This window comes from Penaeus japonicus, unplaced genomic scaffold, assembly GCF_977035675.1.
Source record: "Penaeus japonicus unplaced genomic scaffold, GWHDUDI00000001_assembly GWHDUDI00000035, whole genome shotgun sequence".
Lineage (NCBI taxonomy): Eukaryota > Metazoa > Arthropoda > Malacostraca > Decapoda > Penaeidae > Penaeus > Penaeus japonicus.
The window spans coordinates 6,322,634-6,334,080 of record NW_028234437.1 but is presented as its reverse complement, the minus strand read 5'-3'; the positions used below and the strand labels follow the sequence as shown (position 1 = coordinate 6,334,080).

At 34.2% G+C, this 11,447-nt stretch overlaps 2 protein-coding genes across 4 annotated transcripts in view; one reads left to right on the top strand and one right to left on the bottom strand.

Annotated features, from left to right (window-relative positions):
- Positions 1-796: 796 nt before the first annotated feature.
- LOC147467540 (biogenesis of lysosome-related organelles complex 1 subunit 1-like) lies at positions 797-6,971 on the top strand. Of its 2 annotated transcripts, none has more exons than XM_086531243.1 (5): positions 797-910; positions 2,967-3,059; positions 4,354-4,426; positions 5,511-5,728; positions 6,467-6,971. In XM_086531243.1, exons 2-5 carry the CDS (start codon positions 2,999-3,001, stop codon positions 6,505-6,507), a joined length of 393 nt encoding a protein of 130 aa, XP_086387369.1. In that variant the 5' UTR covers positions 797-910; positions 2,967-2,998; the 3' UTR covers positions 6,508-6,971. The 2 variants fall into 2 exon arrangements, with proteins under 2 accessions (XP_086387369.1, XP_086387368.1); XM_086531242.1 differs by having other exon boundaries at positions 801-924.
- Positions 6,972-8,133: 1,162 nt separating this feature from the next.
- LOC147467539 (gem-associated protein 2-like) overlaps positions 8,134-11,447 on the bottom strand; it is a 7,313-nt gene continuing 3,999 nt past the window's right edge. For both annotated transcript variants that reach the window (XM_086531239.1, XM_086531241.1), the window contains exons 5-8: positions 10,962-11,114; positions 10,465-10,644; positions 8,733-8,849; positions 8,134-8,474 (exon numbers count right to left, since the gene is read on the bottom strand). In XM_086531239.1, coding sequence (XP_086387365.1) covers positions 8,754-8,849; positions 10,465-10,644; positions 10,962-11,114 — 429 coding nt within the window. In that variant the 3' untranslated portion in view covers positions 8,134-8,474; positions 8,733-8,753. The remainder of the gene's footprint in view (positions 8,475-8,732; positions 8,850-10,464; positions 10,645-10,961; positions 11,115-11,447) is intronic.

Genomic DNA, 11,447 nt, shown 5'->3' with positions numbered 1-11,447 from the left:
CAATGTCTCTTAAAAATGATTCAAAGTAAAGAACATAGAAATGTAACTCGGTACACTGTGGAAACTGAAACGTAATGATAACTGAACTTACAACCGGATGAATTACCGGCAAATTTCATCAATTACTCAGTTCTTAACACTTGACAAAAGAGGGCCGGTTCCCCAGGATGATTTACTTATAGTATGAGACACTAGTGTATCCATAGACAGAGGATATTCCCATGTAAGTTACCAAGTGTAGCTACGGAATGCTTTTTGTTGTGCGGAAGAAAATAGAAGTGAAAAGTATCCCATGTAAATATTACATTTTCTATTATTACGATGAGGTAATTTCGTTTTCTTTTCTTGTAACTGGGTAAACTAAGGATTGAGTGACATGATATAAGTTACAAAACACAATCATGATTTGATAATATTAGTATATTTACTATTATCAACTAGCAACTTTATAGCTTTCTTGAAACGCTCTTACGATATATTGATCAGTTATGTTATAAATTAATGACTCTTAATTGTTACGTTAAAGTAGTACCTGGAAAGAAAGGGTTATGGAAATCAGCATGAAATCAGAAAAAAACTACTTATACCTCGAAATTAACTTTTAAAACAGAAAATATACACAGACTTAACAAGACCCGATTGCTTCCCCATCTTCAAGTCTTATCACATTTCCTCTACCCATTTGAATCGCACACAGATTAAAACAGCAAACATAACCAATTCCATACCCACGTTTATATACTGCCATAGTCTTTTTCTCTCTCCTTCCATGATTTCCGCCTATAATTGAGTCGAGCCTCGTCCCTAATTACCCATAATTCGCCGCGGGTTCTTCACGCACGCGCAAAAGTGTCACAAGTGTCAAGTGTCAAGAGTTTGTTTTGATTTTACTCTACGAATATTCGCTAAGGTGTCTAGTTTACGGTAAATTATTTGTGGTTGATAATTACTGGATATTGGTCATGTGTGATAAGTTTTTTCAGTCCTCTCGTTTATGGTGTTTCCTTATTTTATCTTTCAGTGATATATGGAAGATTACTTGATCACTAAATGACCTATAGAGTATCGTTTTTTTTTCCATTATCAAGACCTTTTATAGAATCAAGATACTTGTGTTTTTATTTTAACTGTACACTGACACGCCTTCAAATACCTTTATTACCTGAAAACTAAGCAGTGTGATTGTAGATTAGATAGAATTGTATTTTTACACAATAAACATCACATGATTTTCCATACTAATGTAGCTCTCTTCAGTATTTTTAATTTAGCTTATATATATGATTAGGACTAACTAATGATTAGGTGGATATTGAATTATATACTGAGTACTGGGCATTGTGCTATGGACCACTAAGCTATGTACCAACAATGGGTCAAGCCAGGTTAGCTTAGGTTAGGGTGCCACTAGGGAAAACAATTTAAAACGCTTTTCCTATTGTTTTTTTATGTGTTTTGAGTAATTTTGACCTTTCTTTTCTGGCTAAAATCACTTGTTACTCAAAAAATAAATGTTTTCTACCATAAACTAAGGTCAAAATCAAGGAAAATACTGTAAACAAAATATAGAAAATTTATGGCAGGAAAGTCCACTATACATAAAATAGATTTATTAGAAAATGAGACAACAGTTTCAAAATCAACCTAGATTTCATATTAAGACCAGAAGATGAAATCCAAGTGGAGCATTTTTGCCATTTATAGAAAATTTATGTTTCTGTGCTTGCGGTTGTTTGTGATTTTTGATGTGTGAGAAAAATGCAAAGTGCTCAATAAGATTTTGGTAGTGTGATTGCAGTGTTAAGATATATCTGGTTTGGTGCATGCAAATATTACAGTTTGTGTTAGTGGTATCAATATTTTGAGATATAAGAAAATTACGGACGAGTGTCATGACATACACGACGCAGGAGCTTTGGCCTGACGACGGGCGTCATCACGTGCAGGATATTCAGGGATTTGGATCACTGTGGTATTTTATTGTGCTATGTGTCATGAGTGAGTGATGATGACATTTGCAGTCATAATTACTATAATTGCCATACTATTAAGCAAAATGGGTTTCACTGAACAGCCAAAACTTAGGTGGCACCACTTTCTTCTAGCACAAGCAGGAGAGAGAGCCTTGAATGGTGCCCATCAACAGTCTCTAGCAAGCATTATCTTTATAGAGCAATGACACATAGCGAGTTGCTTACCTCTTGCTCTAAACTACCGCCAATGAAGGATGTGCAGGCAGAATGAGATTAGGAAAGTGACTCAAACCATGCTCAGTGTCTGAAATGTGCCCCTGTGCCAATAGGGATGCCTTTTACAGTGCCACTCACAGTCAGAAGTACAGGTTTCCTTCCTCATCCCTACCTCTTCATGTTATCTTCATTGTGGATGCTTATATGTTTCATATTCATTCATGACAGTGCACAAATATGAAAAAATATGGTTGCTTTTTGTCTTTCCATAAAACAGCAATACTATCACACTAAGTTTAAAGAAAATAATGAGCTGATATGGACCCACTACTACAATTTTAGTAGACTTCAGTATTAATAGAGCTTGTGATATGAGTCAATGCTATAAAACACACAAAATTAAAACATAAAAATGACTCTAGTTTCACAATGAGTGATTGAAAGAGAGTGGGAAATGTCAAGGTATGTTTTGTGAAGCTGCCTTGCTCTGAAATAAAATGCATACTGGAGACTGGATAAGCAAATCTATTCCGTCCACACAAGGTTAAACAGAATACAGCTTAACCCTGTTTTAGACTACCTACATGAAATTGTTATAACTATAACTACAGCAATCAAGTGCAGGTTTGCAATATATATATATGTGTGTGTGTGTGTGTTTGTATGTATGTACGTTTTTGTATGATATATGTTTATATTTTTTTTATTATTATTATTATTATCATTATTACCATTACTATTTTATATTCATTTATTCTCAGTCTTTTTTTATTTCAGGTTACGCTGATATTGCAATATAAACAAGCAAGATGTTGTCCAGCATGGTAAAAGAGCACCAGACGAGACAGCAGAATCGGAAAGAAGAACAGGGTAAGCCTCTTTGCATCAGGCAGTTGTATATATTGGATTAATTTTTACACATAGAGATACAGAGAAATAGAAATACATTTTTAGAATAAGAGATTGTAAGAATTAGTCCTTACCATCAAGGGAAAGGGTGAAATCAGTGGTGGGGGGGGGGGGGGATATCTAGCCCCAAATCATAGTCCCCCCAGACAGGAAAACATACTTCACAGATTTCATATTGTAAAAGCCAGCATTTGCACATGACAAGAACCACATTACAATACTTCCTTGGGTTTGGAATTTAGTTCAGCATGATCTTGAATCTGTTTCATCTCTTTATAGGAGTATTATTTTCTATAATTTGCATAGGTCTGTCATGCTGTTTTATACTGATGGCCTGTTGATTTTTGTTATTTTGTTGATTCTATATGTGTATTGTATTTCTCTCTCTCTCTCTCTCTCTCTCTCTCTCTCTCTCTCTCTCTCTCTCTCTCTCTCTCTCTCTCTCTCTCTCTCTCTTCTCTCTCTCTCTCTCTCCCTCTCTCCCTCTCCTCTCTCTCTCTCTCTCTCTCTCTCTCTCTCTCTCTCTCTCTCTCTCTCTCTCTCTCTCTCTCTCTCTCTCTCTCTCTCTCTCTCTCCTCTCTCTCTCTCTCTCTCTCTCTCTCTCTCTCTCTCTCTCTCTCTCTCTCTCTCTCTCTCTCTCTCTCTCTCTCTCTCTCTCTCTCTCTCTCTCTCTCTCTCTAAGAATAAAAGCTTTTTTATTGGTGGATTTAATAGAATTATGTATACATAATTGTTTTTCGTCATGCAAGTGTCTTATATCTCTTTAATGGCAGCTGACATTCTGGTAAAGGGGTTTATGGGGTGTAGATATGAAGAGAATAATTTATCCTTACATTCTATATTGTTGTAGTTAGGTGTATCTATGGTAAGTTTCTTCAACAAAATATTAAAACTGTTAATTTTTTTCTTGAGATAACTTTCACATTCCTTTTTTTTAAATAGTTAGTTATTCCTTCAATTACATTATACCAAATGCTAATTAGTATCACTTTGTTAATATATCATATATAGACTCATATATCATCCTTAAGTCTATAAAATAATCCAGCAAAGCCCAAATTATATGTTAAGATATGGCCCATCTCAAAAGGGTTATACATTTACAAACATTTGGTTTGGTAGGTATTATTTGCTATATACATTTATAGAATCGTGAGACAAGGTGTTTATTCCATCAGATAATAAGATAAAATCTTTGTAAAATTTGAAGGAACTTTAACATTTCAGCCTGAATGTATTACTTTGCGCATTTCAGAAAGGCGAAGAAAGGAGGCTGTGCAGGCTAGCAGCAATCTGACGCAGGCTCTAGTAGATCATCTCAATGTTGGGTATGTAAATTTCTGTAGAAGAAATGTATTATTTTAATCCCCCCTTGGATATAAAAACTCAAGTAATGCATTAGAATAACACCAGTGCAATATGCAATGTCGTTACTTATATATATATACTATATGTGATGCATATAGTTCCCTGATAATTTGTTCTAGTTTTGCTTTGCCAACACAGTATGGATTTTCTTTTGACATTTGATATTGTTTGATCTGTATAAATGTATATATCTCAGAAACTTTTTATTACTAATAGCTATATCTTTGATGCCAATTGACTAAAAGCATAGTTTTGCTGTCTGTCTTGCTATCTTCTAGTGCTTCATCATGTGTTCTGTGGCCTTAATATTGTTGTTTCCTATATCATGCAAGGCTTCTGGATTTACCTTTGCCAATTAGCATTAAAATACCAGTGAAATGGAGGTATATAGTGCAAAATTCCTTTTTCCATGTTGTCTCTTTGTAACTCGACTTAACTCTTTGTCCCCTTGAAAGTACTAAAAAACCATAGAAGAGTTATTTATTCTTTAGAAAGTTATACCATTTATATCTCATATTAATCATTTCTAATAATATAGATACAATAATATTAAGGTACATAATGCTTTATGGAAGTATGATTAATCATTCCTTATTATCTTCTTTTGGATATGTCTAATATTGTAAAAAAAAAAAAAAAAAAAAAAAAAAAAATGTGCTGCAGTACTCTATATTAATTTCATAAAATTATTGACATTTGTACAAACCTAGATGTATCCTCAAGATACACACTTGCATGCATACATACAGGTACACTTATACAAAGATGCCCCTCTTCTCCAAAACCCATACATATCTACATTAATGTCTATCCTATTTTAACCCTTTGATGATGGTGCGTCACACCAGTGTGACACGGCTAAATTCCCGATGACGGGGCGAAGCACCAGTGTGACGTTCCCGATGCAATATTGCATAGGCCCGGTGTAGGGGGTTTCCACTTATCTCTGGGCCCGTCAGGATAGGGTTAAAACAAAATCTACTGTTCATTTATTTCTCATTCATTAGAGGTAGCTTTTTACAATTACCCCTTCTCTCGTTGCAGCGTTGCTCAGGCATATTTAAACCAAAAGAGGCTAGACAGTGAGGCAAGCCAACTTGAGCAAAACGCTACCAACTTTCAAAGACAGACTTCCCAGTGGTTGGGTCTCATTTCATCTTTTACCGATTCCATGAAAGAAGTAGGGCATGTCCAGAACTGGGCCACAACGATCGAATCCGACATGAGGACGATTTCCACAGCCTTGGAATATGCATATAAAGGTGAATGCTACATTATTTTTATTTCTGATGTTTCGCGTTATTTCTTCTCTCTAAAATCTTTTCTTTGGGTCATTCCACTGATGGTTTATTTTTATTTTTTTTTATTTCATATTCAGTTACTTTTGTCAGATACTTTTGTCATTTTCTAAGAAGTGAAAGACTTCAAGAGAGTTTCATATTATATATTGCAATTGTATGATTATTGCAAAGTGTTACTGTATACATAGGATGATCCTTTAATTTCTTATGAAGTAAATAAGTGTGCAGTTTTACTTACCCTTAACCCCTAAAGGATGAAATGGCTATTTTCCATTCTCAAGTATGTGTACACATAGCAAACATTACCATAAAAAATAATAAGTAGAAAAAAAAATCATGATAAGAAAAAAATCAAGAAAGTGATCAATCTAAATTATAGATATTTCACTAATTTAGAGGAAACAGAATGTGTCACAGTCCGTTGTTACTTTACATTATGAATTAATCTTTTCTGATGTGTAGATAATTCAATCATGTGAGCATAAAGTTTATTCCATTATGTAAACATAAAGATTATGTTGCTTTTGTTTATTACTTTTATATCTATTTTTATTAAATAGTTATAAGGCTAAAGACAAGCATACTTATTTGAAATATAAGTGGATAGATTTTGTAATGTGTTTTTTCTTTGTGATAGATGTAGTTGCAGTTCTTTTCATTTTGTGTTGCAATATTGAAACTTGTCACTCTCTTTTGCAGTTGAACAACAAGCAAGCACTGGAGGAGGATCAGCTACATAGTTTATATTGTGTATAAGACATATTATTTTTTGAAAAATGTGTAGACTCTACATTTCAGATTTGGATTTTTTCTATCATGATCTCTTTTTGATTTTTTACATTTAATAATGTAAGTAATTATATATGTATCACTGCAATATTAAAGAATATATATATATAATTTTTTTGTGATGACATTATTTTCAATTCCTGGTAAATCAGTTTCAACCAGTTGTTTATAAAAGCAATTTATACTTAAGAGTTTTTGGATTGCTAACATGAGCTGCAATCATGGTCACACTTCTGTGGAAGATACTATAATCTTCAAACTCTTTTTATAAAATGTTATGTCATGCATTTTGTGTGTCAACTCTTAACTCAAATATATATTTAATCTATTGTACTGGAATACTAAATTCCCATGTTCCCTTGTATATGTTTTTTTTTTTTTTTTTCATGTTTAAAAATGCATTGCAAAACACAAACTATTCTATTATTTGCATCCTCTTCTGCAATCTGGTAATAGGGCAATCCAAACAGTGATTGACAGACAGACAGACAGTCGGTCAAACAATAAAAGGAGGGAAGGAGGTGATATGGGATGATTGTGTCCTTTGTAAAGTAGTGCAGAAAATGAGACAATGATGAGGCTGCAAAATGAAAAAGATTTTAACCCATTGGTCGCAGTTTTAAAAAAATATGTATGCAGTAGGATGGCGGGTTTACGTTGTCTGGCACGGTGCCATCCACGTCTACGAACGACTCTGCCTTTGCAGCAAATCATGCCATCCACTGCTAATGGGTTAAGCCCAGTGTGATACCTCTTTACTATGTATGGACACTGTTCATTATAAAAAAAATAATAATGATAATGATAATGATAATTATTATTATTATTATAATTTTAAACTAAACCAGAAGCAGAACCTTTTGGTTGTTCATTTGATCTTGTGTTATGATAGTGTATGAAATTACCAAAATATTCAATGACAACCCAGTCATGACAGGGGCATTCCAGCCTTGCATGTCACAAAGCTGGGGCTCTCAAACGCATAGGCCTAAATCAGTTAAATAAACGACACCGTATCGTGTCCCCAGCGAACGGGCCTAGAATGCGCGGTACAGTAGTGTACCGAGTGGGTTAAGGACTGACAGATATAATGCATATTAAGTAAATATCCAGTTCAATTTACAACTTATTCATAATATATCCATAAAATAAGTGTGGAATAATCCCATAATAATATTTATTCTAACAAAATGGTTTATTACATGATAATCATTTCAACATTCCCTTTGCTTTTCCAATACCCATCATGCACAGAAAACAGAGGGAGGAACTTATATGCACAAGGCCTTTTCCCTATATTGCTTCCTTATGCCTTGAGGAAGGAATATAGCAAAATGGCCTTTGCCAAATTCTTGTGTTCTTCATTTTTCCCTTATTTGATTTGTGTACAACTTATTCAGCATGAATCCTTTTCAAAGACCAATCATACACACTTTAGAGAGAAGCAGAGATTATAGTGTAAAGCCCGAATTACAATAATAATGGTAACTGGTAAAGTATGCCAAATGGTGTATTTTTATATTATATCACAAATAATAAAGTCTCTTTCTGCATACCATGAAACAGTAAAATCAGTCATTTTTTCCCCATTTATTTAATGTCACAACTGTCTTGAAAACATTGACAGTATTGAATTTATAAATATACTTTGTAACAGATGTTTGTCTATATAAAAACTCTCTGATACAATATAAAAAAGAAGAAAACAATAATGCATTCCTAGTTCAAAAATGAATAATTGATATAAAAAGAGTATATGCACTTTCAAAAGGTACATTGTGGATCTAACGGAAAAATTATTATGCTGTGAAAATATATAAGATATATTTAAGGCCTTTAAACAATTACACAACTTTTAATGTACGTTGAAATTTCCTTTCCTCTTCATTCTCTGCACACTTGAAACAGTGCTTATGATCTGAAAAATAAAAATCAATGTAATATGCAAGAGGTAGTGCTTTATACTTAAATCTATCAAACTGAACCATAAAAATCATATTTCCTCATGAATTTCTGAAGTCATTCTTGGTTCCATATTTTACTATATCATCTATATACCTCATACTACCCAAATCCAAACTGCTATGTAAACATACATTTTCTCCTTACATAACATTTTCTTTAAATAAAACCCATGTCCTACTTTTGCTTGAAAACATTCAGAATGGCTGCTTACTTTTGAATAATAAAAAAAAAACTAGTAGTCATCTGCCAGGTCCTCTTGATTGAAGTACCTGGCCACGATGCAGATAATCACATTCAGCTGCGGCAAATCAGTATGGTCCGGAGAGTCCTGTGAAGAGAAGAACAAAAGGATGAGATTCAAGAACCTTCTGGGAGGAATTTCTTATTCAATATACAGGTGCAATAATATTAACCCAGCGAGCGGACAGCCCATGCTCGCGGCTAGTGCGCCCGAGAATCCCGAGGCGTTAGGCTTATGCGTTCGAAAACCCCAGCATTCCGACCATTTAGAGCCAGAATAGCCCCGGCGTGAATGGGTTAAAAGTAATATTTTCTCTATAAAATATCACACATGGTATATCTGAATTTCATCTGAAATGATGAAAGATATAGATGAGCTTTCATGAAGAGCATATGCTACTGTGAACTGATTCTACCATTTAGATGAATAATTGCAACGACCTTCGTTTTGATGATATTAAATCTAGAATCATATTCACATGCAGGAGAATTAGGGAGTCTCTGAAATTAAACAATAACATGGCTATGAAAAAGAGGTTTCAAAATAATGTCAAGATGGGGACTCAAAAGAATAAATATTAAAAGGACTTGAGAATTTATCATTTCCATAACCTATGCCTAAGAGCAGGATGGGCATCATCAATGTTAAGAGGGAGATAACCAAATACTAATATTCAATGAACTTCTATGGTGATTTATGGTTCTTTACAGCTGAAAGTCTTGATTTGCATTGTAACAACACCTTATCCTGACTCATTATAAATTGTCCGATGGATTATCATATTATCATATTTGTTTAATGCAAGTTTTGATATGTGTAATGTGATTTTGTATTAGGTTAAGAGGGCATATCTGATTCTTCTGATATCTCTCTATTACTCAATCATGGGTCAATTATAATTTTTCCCATGGATTATTATACTTCTTTAATGCAGTTTTGAGACGACCAATGTGATCCCAGAATTAACTGCATATTAACCCACACAGGACGGGTGGTACAGCATGTGTACCGCGCATTCAAAAGCCCAGTTGCCGGGCGGCACAGTATTGTGCCAGCCATTCAATTGATTTAGGCCTAATAATTCGAACGCCCCGGCATTTGGACATTCAAGGCTAGAATTCCCCCGTCGGGAATGGGTTAACCCATTCATGCCAGGGCTTATATCAGCATAATGCTGCTCTTTGTCAGCTGGATAACAAGCACACATAGTGTCTAAGCATGAGATCTCTCCCAGTGCGATGCCACACTGCACCTCTATGAGTGCTTTTCACCCGCCAACTTTAACAGGGTGATAATCAGTGGTTTTTGTATTTGTTTACCTTATTTTCACAAGTGAATAAAAATGTATCTATACAAATAGAACTCCTATGATCACATAAGTAATGATGTAAAATGTATGTTTTGAGGGAGAGATCATAACATGATAGGGCATCATCCGGCGGGAGCAAAATATTTGCGTGACATGATACCACATAACTGGTGCCAATGGGTTAACCCTTTCAATCTTAGTATCCTGTGCTGTTGTAGCATTAGCAACTGTATATGGTCTTCAGATATAAAGGGTTACACAAGCAATACCTGTATAGCACATCGTGAAAATTTATGCTTTTTATGAAAAAATATAAAATAATTATGTATTTACATACTTTATATTATTGAATAACATGCCTACTCAACATAAATATATTTTGAATATAATTACCAGTTTTGCTCTGATGCTAGCACAGATCCTAGCAATGTGGCGAATCTGAGAGCAGCTTTCCGGAATGAGAGGTTTCTCTAAGCATGCGAGGATTGAATAGAACCAGCGACCTTGAGCTTCGGAGAACCCTAAGACCTCTAACCACTGGGCATGCCATTCTAGTAGATTTTCCAACCCTTTCTGTTAAAAAAAGAAAAGAAAAAGAAACAGGGAATTGTTATCACATGACTAATCTTTACAGTTTCTATGATCATTTACATCAAGTGCTTGCTAAGTGCAATTCCCTTAGAGCTGCCTAAGAAGATTTGCCTTCAATCCAATAATTAAAAATGTCCAGAAACAAATACAAGTCCTTGTACTTTTCCCCCTTATTCTTTCTTTGACAAGTTGGGAAAATATCATACATCAATATATTCCCATTACATACTTTTCTCCAGAAAGAAAGGAACATAATTAAACAAAACATTCAAAAGAACAATCACAGTGCCAAGACAAACCTGAGAAATATTGAGCAGAATGCTGAGAAGAGGCTGATGACCCTCGACCAACTTAGGCTTTGGGGTGTCCTTGTTGGCCTGATTCAGTAGTGCTAACTGGAAACTGTTACCAAAGCAGAATCTGCACCACTCCTCACTGTTTTTGATGCCAGGCTGTAATAAAGTTGATTGTCACTATAATATTCTTAATAAGCTATATTCAAGCTTTACTTCTACCTCTTACTTTATGATTTAAATTTCTGGTCTATCATAAATAATATTCTTTTCTCACAATCAGGGAATAACAAGATATGTATTATATTACATTAATCCTGATTGATAGTGACTTTCTCATCTTGGAAAATATATGTGATTCAAGAACTTAAATAAAATCAATTCATGTAACCAGTTTTAAAGACATCAATACATCATGTATGACTTTTACCTTAAAGGCAAAGAGAATCTTAATCCATGAAATACACATAAAGAAAAATAAAACAATAAGAA